Here is an 8,706-nt window from a genome sequence, read left to right as displayed (position 1 = left end):
TATTTATCTTTTATAATTGAAACTTTGTAGCCTTGAGTGGAGCTCAGGGCCAGCAGGGCAGGCGGGAAACTTGGCTTCCTCCATTGCCAGGGGCAACCTAAGCCTCCTGCTCACTCCAGCTCCATGGCCAGCGCCATCTTAGTTGGGTTAATTTGTATATTTACTCCTGATTGGCTGGTGGGCGTGGCTTGTAGGTGTAGCAGAAGTACAGTCAATTTACATGTTTCTCTTTTATTAGATTAGATTGTATAAAAAGTTATTTTAACTTTTTTTTGAGCTATTTATATTACTTTTCTCCTTTGACCTTGTAATTTGATGACCTAATTCTTTTTCCTAATATTCATCCTTTTGGAATTGACCCACTTTGTCATGAATCCTGATTAATTCTATTTTCCAATATTTTACATAGGGTTTTTTTTTCATTTATACTGATTTTTGAGTGTGTGGTTGTGGTCATATCTTTGTGTTACATTGGCGTCATAAGAAGAAGCAGAAAACTTTATTTTTTTCTCTTATGCACAGGAATAGTTGGAATTATGTGATCTTTAAAGTTTTGAAGAAATCTGTCCTTAAAACTGTTTGGATCTGGCATATTGCCAAGTCAGGGGCCAGGAATACATTTGGGCAGGTGGGGTAGGTTATTTTCTTAGTATAATTCTCCTATCCAAATCTAAGAGTAAGTACTAGTAAGTGTATCAGATAGGTTCTTAGACTCCTTGTTTTCAGTGCTTTTGCAAACATTGTTAGATCCTCTGGTTTCTGGAGCTATACAAATAAAGTTAACATAGCAGGATTGAACTTTTATCCTTAGAAAGGCCTGCTTGCAAAGTTGTCCCTTACTTGGTATCTGGAAACTTGGATTTTAGAAGGGTTCCTGCCATCAATTGATAAGAGTGGCTCATTTAAACTGTTTGTAAAAGCAGTGTGGTTTATGTTGAATGCTGCTTTCCTTCTTGGAGTCTGAAATTTAGATACAGGCAAGGCAAGGGCTACCTACACTAACAGCCTCCTGTTAAACACCCTGGGTATTGAGTCTCTAGCAAGCTTCCTGGTTAGCAACATTTAACTAGTGCTGTCACTGCTTTGTGGGGGAATTAAGCACATCCAATGTTACTCCACTGGGAGAGGACCTTCACGTCTGAGGGCCTTCGCCCCACGTGCTTTTTTATTTTGCTCTGTATTCTTTTGCTTTAATAAATAACAGCCATGAGCATGGCCATATGCTGAGTCATGAGAGTCCATTTCTTATATGACAAGCCCAAAACAGTGATAATAAAAAGTAGTGGCAGAGTTAAAAAATAATACTTAAAAATCCCCTAATGTAACCATGTCATTACAGGTGTGGAAACAATCTCACGGAAGCTAGAAAATTTGTCAAAGATCACCTATGTCATTAGTGACAGAATAAGTTTCAAAGCTTAAGAAACAAATCAATAAACAGTTTTGTCTTGTAAAATTAAAAATTTTCCAATATTATCTAGCTAATTAAAATAGATCATTTAAAAAATTAAGTTTACTGGTGTGTTGTTTCTAAAACATGCTTTTTAAAAAAAAGCAAGCTGTGGGCACAAACTGTGACTTTGTAGATAAGCTACAGCATTAGGTGAAAGTATTTTCTGCACACAAGCTGTCACACTGGTAACTTGTTAGCACCATTTGCCTCTTTGCAATAAAACCCAAAATGGAGCCCTAGTTGGTTTGGCTCAGTGGACAGCGTTGACCTGCGGACTAACGGGTCCGAGGTTCGATTCTGGTCAAGGGCACATGCCCAGGTTGTGGGCTCAATCCCCAGTGGGGAGTGTGCAGGAGGCAGCCAGTCAATGATTCTCTCTCATCATTGATGTTTCTCTCTTTCCCTCTTCCTTCCTCTCTGAAATTAATAAAAATATATTAAAAAAAACATACCTCAAAATGGAATCATATCCTAAAAATGAACTTTCTCAGCTGGTATTTTACTTGTATATTTATGCACCTGAGTGAGGGTTGTGAATCTACAACAGAGTCTAGCTCAGTGGCTCTTTTCCAGGTTGCTCATTAGAATCAAGTCAGAAAAGTGACTTGACCAATTAAGTCAGAATCTCTGATGGGTGGGGCTCAATCATCTTTTTCTTTTCTTCTTAAGCTCCCCATGTCAATCCAATATGTGGCAAGCTCATTGAGAATCTTGTCTAATTAAAATTCTTTCTATATGCCAATAAAAATTGTGTTTATTCCATACTAAATGGCTGTTTTCTATACCCGGCAATATTAGCTTTATGTCTTTAGTTGGAAAAGCATAATAAAAATGTAAATTTAGCAAAATGAAATTCTATGACTAAGAAGTACAGATCTAGAGAACCTATGATATTTACATATGTAGTATTAATGTTTATTATGTATCAATTGAAGAATTATACATTTACTTTTGAGCTAGTTAACCAAAAACTAATCATTGTGCATCAAGAGTCATTTAGTTAATCCTTTGAATCTTACTCATGATGTAAGAGAATGTTATAATAGAGAATATATTTACTGGGTACAGGCACACCTCATTTTATTACAATTCTCTTTATTGTGCTTCATATATGTTGCATTTTTTACAAATTAAAGGCAAAAACTTCCACCAGCAAAAAGATTACAATTTGTTTTATTGCAGTACTCACTTTGTTGTGGTGGTCTGCAACTGAGGTATGTCTGTGTATGCATTGCATCTTTTCAGCCAGAAGAGTGTCAGTTTTGTTCAGAGTCATGCACCTTCATTGAGGGAAATACAGGGTGTACCAAAAAAATGTATATACACTTGAACAGCTGATGGCTCAGTTTTGAAAATGAAATGTATTTTAATAAACACTGCTTTTATAATTATTCAAAGTGTGTGTATAAAGTTTTTTTTTTGGATAGCCTATATTAGATAGTGATGTGAGAGTTTGTGTTGAAGAGGAATGGGATTTTAAAATCAGGTCCGAGTCACTTTCAGAATTTTATGGCTGATATAGGAAATGACCATGTTATTTTGAACATTGGTTGTGTAATCTAGCCAGAAACCAAAACAAAAACTAAAGCAGTTTGAACCTTTGTCTAGTTTACAGTCAACCTTTGATCATATGTTAGAGCAGGGATTGGCAAACTATGGCCTGAAGGTTAAATCCAGCCTTCTCCTGGCTGGATTATTGGAACATAGCCATGCTCATTTATTTACTTACTGTCGGTGGCTGCTTTTAGTTGAATAGTATTGTGACAGAGACTTTATAGCCTGTAGAGCCCCAAAATACTTACTCTCTGACTCTGCAGAAAGTTTGCCAATTCCTGTGGTAGACTGTTGTGTCACACATGATTTACTGACACTCCTTAAGTTGATCCTCTTAAGCTGAATTTGGCCTTTCATGCACAGGTGACTGGAGATGATTCTGTTTTTAGGGCTTCCCAATGGAGGTTGCAACTGGGGGAAAGGGATTTGCCTTGGCATTGAGGTGTATGCTGCTAACCCTCTGATGTTCCTAATATGGGGGACCATATTTGTTTACTTACGTGGGGTGGGTGTCTGTTCCTTAAGTTGATCCTCTTAAGCTGAATTTGGCCTTTCATGCACAGGTGACTGGAGATGATTCTGTTTTTAGGGCTTCCCAATGGAGGTTGCAACTGGGGGAAAGGGATTTGCCTTGGCATTGAGGTGTATGCTGCTAACCCTCTGATGTTCCTAATATGGGGGACCATATTTGTTTACTTAGGTGGGGTGGGTGTCTGCCTAACTCACATCCTCCATGTTCCCCTACATCACAGTCCTCGCTGTTGCTCCCTCTGTTGGGGATGGTCATGGAGTAGCAGGTAACTGGGGAATCTGGATCAGGAGGCTCTCCCACTGCAGTCTCTGGGGATAAATATCATTTTTAATACACTTTTAATATCATTTTTTTGGATGTGAAAGTTTAAAGATTAGGAGTGGCTTAACCTTCAGTCCTTCCTGGTCCAAGTGGAAAGTTCTGGAAGGTGTGGAGGGCTAGTGGAGAGAGCATATCTGGCTCAATTCCCCTAGTCTCTGGTGCAGCAGAGGGTAGTTGACTCACCTCCGAGCTATGGACCACATCTCCACCTCAGCCCCTGGATGCTGGTGAAGGCTCTCATCCACTTCCTAGGTTACTTGTAACTGAAAAGTAATACCTGCAAATACATTAGAGATTTAAGAATATAAACAGTTTTAACTTCAAAGCACGTAACTTCCTTTTCTAACGTGAAGATGTTCATTAAGTTTTGGCTTTTTGATTTTCAGTTAACATGTTGAAAGGCATTACAGAAAGTGCCTGTAAATGAGATTAAATATAATGATGTCCTGGTAGCCCCTAGGTGATATGATCATTAGAGCTGGAAGTTTGGGCTAGAAGTTAGTCTTGAGAAAAATATTTGGGGTTATTCCTTTTTTGAGGGGGATTAAGATGCTTGCTATAAATTTTCTTTAATAAATGTCGTTATTTTTCTGAATACAGAAGATTGATATTTTTTAGAAAATATTTAAGATGATTTTAGACTCAAACCTCTGAAAGTATTTGAAATATGATGATTTAGTTTATTCTTCTTGTGATTTAGGTCTAGATCTATGCCTGAATGCATTTCTGCTGAGGTTATTTAGTTATACCCACCTTATTAAATCTCTGTGTGCTAAAAGAGTTCTTCTGGTGGTTGATTTTCTTTTTCCTTAGATACTGAGAAGTAAGGGACCTGTATTTGGCACAGAGTTCTAGATTGTGATATTTCTATGTGCTGCTAGTATTTGAGGACCCTGGCATTTATTTTTGCTTTCCTAGTGTGAAAAGGCAGTGAAGGTAGTGTGTTAATGGAAGCAGGCTGAATTGCTTCCCACAGTAAATGGGTTAATGAAGATATCAATAATGATGAAACCTCTCTCATGTGAGTGTTTTAAAGTATGTAGTTTAATTTTTTATTTAGTTATGTTTATGGTACGTGATTTTTACGTGTATTTTCCCCCCCCCTCCCCCGCCCACACTAACTTTCATCCCTTTTTCATGTTAGATCAGCGACTATTATCTCTTCTACAAGATGAGTAACAGCCACCCACTTCGCCCCTTTACTGCAGTGGGGGAAATTGATCATGTGCACATTTTGTCTGAACATATCGGTGCCTTGTTGATTGGGGAAGAATATGGTGACGTCACATTTGTTGTGGAAAAGAAACGTTTTCCTGCCCACCGGGTAATTTTAGCAGCGAGGTGCCAATATTTTCGGTAAGTCTGTAATACTTTCTGAAGATTCAAGTTAACTTGTAGAAACATTGATATTTTTTACTCCATAAAAATATGTAACACAACAAAAAATATGTAACATAGCATAACAATAAATACTAGCAATCCTTCCATTCGACATCTATAAGAATTTCATCTTTGTAGACTTTTTGTTATTTTTTGAAAATCACTGTTTTCTTCAGAAACCATTTTAGAACTATAGGGTTAGAAGGCTCCTCAGGCTAGGCCAGTGGTCAGCAAACTCATTAGTCAACAGAGCCAAATATCAACTGTACAACGATTGAAATTTCTTTTGAGAGCCAAATTTTTTAAACTTAAACTATATAGGTAGGTACATTGTTATTAACTTAATTAGGGTACTCCTAAGGCTTAGGAAGAGCCACACTCAAGGGGCCAAAGAGCCAGCCGAATGTGGCTCGCGAGCCGCAGTTTGCCGACCACGGGGCTAGGCTGTACCCAATCCACCAATTTTCAAGATCTCAAGAATATATCTTAGGCTGAGTCTTTGTTGCCTTCACCTTCTTCTCACCATTGATTACTAATGGAAGTTTAATTGATATATTGGCAGATAGGCTTCTCATTGTACAGACAGATGGTCCTCTGGACTTTCTAATGAACTTGAATACCTCTTAGTTCCAGGACCTGTAGGTAACTCAACAGATCTCTCTCTAAGACAAGCATTTGATAGCCCCAAATTAGAAACAAGTTTTTGTTGTTGTTATTCCTTACCCGAGAGTATTTTTCCATTGATTTTTAGAGAGTGTGCGAGGGATGGGGAGAGACAGAGAGCGAGAAACAGCAATGTGAGAGAGACACATGGATTGGTTGCCTCCCGCACGCGCCCTGACCAGGGCCAGGGATCGAACCTGCAACCAAGGTATGCCCTTTACCAGAATTTAATCTTTGACCCTTCAGTTCATGGGCCGATGCTCTATCCACTGAGCCAAATTGACTAGGGCTAAATAAAACAGCTATTTACTGATACTGTTTCATAGTTATACTAGAACTAAAACTAAACAAAATATTTATGCATTTAATTAATGTAAAAATTGTACTTAATATGAAGCTATTGTTTATTACTCAAACCCTTAATTTCCAGGGTGATAAATGTTAAAGTGAGCTCTAATTACTCTGAGTTATACCTAATGTTAGTTAAAAGGGAGTCATCACTGAATGATAATGTATCTTTGATAAATCCATTGGTCTATATCCTTAAAGTCATTGATTTGCATGGGAAACTTGATATCTAAAATTGAGATGCTGATTGCTAAGAAAAAAATTCAAGTTACCTTCTAGTGAAAACTGCAGTCTAAATTTTATAATCAGAAATAACTGAGACAATGAAATAGCAACACCTAGAGTCACACAGGAAAGTGTATCTCTTATAATAAATACTTACTACTGGATGAGAATTTTATAGAACTGATAACAATTTGTAGAGCATTCTATCTTACATATAAAGTGCCACTGTAGATGAAGCGAGGAGCCTCGAAAAGAGGATTCTGTTAAGAGTTCTCGCTAACACTCTCCGATTCCTCTTGCTAATGGCCTTGCTCTAGTCATTATTTGTTACCAACCTCTGTCCTCTGCACACTTTTTGTGTTTCTTTCCCATTTCTTACTTTTGGTTCACTCACTATTAGTGTTTTTTGAAGAGTCCATTCTTTTATTTCTTAAATATGTTTTTACTGATTTCAGAGAGAGGAAAGGAGAGGGAAAGAGGGATAGAAACATCAGTGATGAGAGAGCATCAGTGATTAGCTGTCTCCTGCACACCCCCTGCTGGGGATTGAGCCCGCAGTCCGGGCATGTGCCCTGACTGGAATTGAGCTCTGAACTCCTGGTTTATTGGTTGACCTTAAACCTCTGAGCCACACGGCCGGGCTGAAGAATTCATTCTTTATTAAGTCAGAACTTTTCAGCTTTATGTTTAATATTTGTCAATAGTTTATACCTTATCCTTTTTCAAAAATAATTTGAGACAACTATATGTGGGTATATTTTAGGTAATCAGTATATTCTTAAAAGAAACTCAAATACTTTAAAATCTTAAAGATCATATTGAATGAATGGAGTGTACTCTCCTTATTTACTGACCTTGTTCTTAATGTCTATGGATGTTGAACCTTAATGTCTGGTGGCTCACAAGGCTAAACTCAAAGTCATTACCAGTGATGCCTTAAATTCTCATTGTAGACACCGTTCCTGTGCTAAGGTAGGTCAACTAACTGTCAGTAGTTAGGAGAGGCTTTACTAAGTGTTGTCATAGAACCTATCAGTTCCCAAATAAGTACAAACTGCCTGTACAGGAGGGAACTTGAGTTCCACAAGTTGGAGCTCATATTTAGGATTCCAAGGAGCTTCGTCAAAGCCACTTTTAGAGCATTGAGAATCCATGTGAATATCATGGGTCACGCTGGAGTAAGTCTTCCTCGGTGAGATCTTCCGAGGAAGGCATTTTTAATCTAGCAATTTTAAAGTTGAGGTTGAATGTTCTCTAGATTAATGAAAACATTCAAGAGTGTTTGTAGGAAGAGCATAACCCAATGAGGTTTATGCTCAGACTATTCATGACTTTTTGCTGGATGGTTTTAGCTATTTTCCTGAGCCAATCAATAATGTTGGATCCTGGGGGAGGGTGAGAAGAGTTCCTGGCAGGTGTGGAGAGAACCCTTGAAATGCTAGTCCTGCTCTGAGAGTGTTAGGAGCAGGGGGAATCACTTTTTGCCCCCTTATTCTCTTGCTCTCACTTTTACTTGTTTTCTGTCTCACTCTGTACTCTTCCTTTTCTGCGTTCCTCCTTTGTCATTGTCCGGCTGCCCTTTCTTTTATGATAGAGTGAAAGTTTAATTGGTTCTTATTATTTCTCCAGAGTAATAGAGGTAGAAATTAAAATTCAGTACATTATGGAATTTTCTAATTTTCATTTTTAGATGAGCAGATAAGCAATAATGTGGGGATTTTAAAAAATCTGACAAATACTGAAAGACCAAAAAAAATCAAATCATCCATAATTCCATTACCAACTTCAGTTTCATTTTTAATTTATAAAGTAACAATGAAAGCCCTTTCCTCCAAGCCACCTTAATCCCATTCCCCAGAGACAACCACTGTTAACAGTTTAATATGAATTTTCCCTGATTTTTCTCAATATAAATAGGTGTCTCATATAATAAAAGGCTAAAATGCAGATCGACCGAACGGCAGAATGACCGGTCACTATGGTGCTCAATGACCACCAGGGGGCAGACGCTCAACATTCCCCAAGGGCTCCTGGACCACAAGAGGGCGCAGGCTGGGCTGAGGGGATCCCCCCAAGTGCACGAATTTCATGCACCAAGCCTCTAGTATCTCTATATATACCTATGTACATACACATACAAGTATGTGCTGTACTCTTTTTTACTCAACACATGGATCTGATCTGCAACATAACTGCTATCTCCTGGACATCTTTACAAACAGGATATATT

General features: G+C 38.1%; 1 protein-coding gene across 3 annotated transcripts in view; it reads left to right on the top strand.

The window, feature by feature from the left end:
• The window catches only part of BTBD9 (BTB (POZ) domain containing 9), a 433,633-nt gene that overhangs the window by 56,222 nt on the left and 368,705 nt on the right, over nt 1-8,706 (top strand). For 2 of the 3 annotated variants that reach the window (XM_014545711.1, XM_014545709.1), the window contains exon 2: nt 5,005-5,216. In XM_014545711.1, coding sequence (XP_014401197.1) covers nt 5,032-5,216 — 185 coding nt within the window. In that variant the 5' untranslated portion in view covers nt 5,005-5,031. Of the gene's footprint in view, nt 1-4,861; nt 4,882-5,004; nt 5,217-8,706 lie in introns of those variants that run through there. The other variant, XM_014545712.1, reaches the window with a different exon arrangement.

The sequence above is a fragment of the Myotis brandtii genome, unplaced genomic scaffold (assembly GCF_000412655.1).
Source record: "Myotis brandtii unplaced genomic scaffold, ASM41265v1 scaffold420, whole genome shotgun sequence".
Taxonomy (NCBI): Eukaryota; Metazoa; Chordata; class Mammalia; order Chiroptera; family Vespertilionidae; genus Myotis; species Myotis brandtii.
The sequence above is the reverse complement of the archived record's forward strand: the minus strand, read 5'-3'. Positions and strand labels throughout refer to the sequence as shown.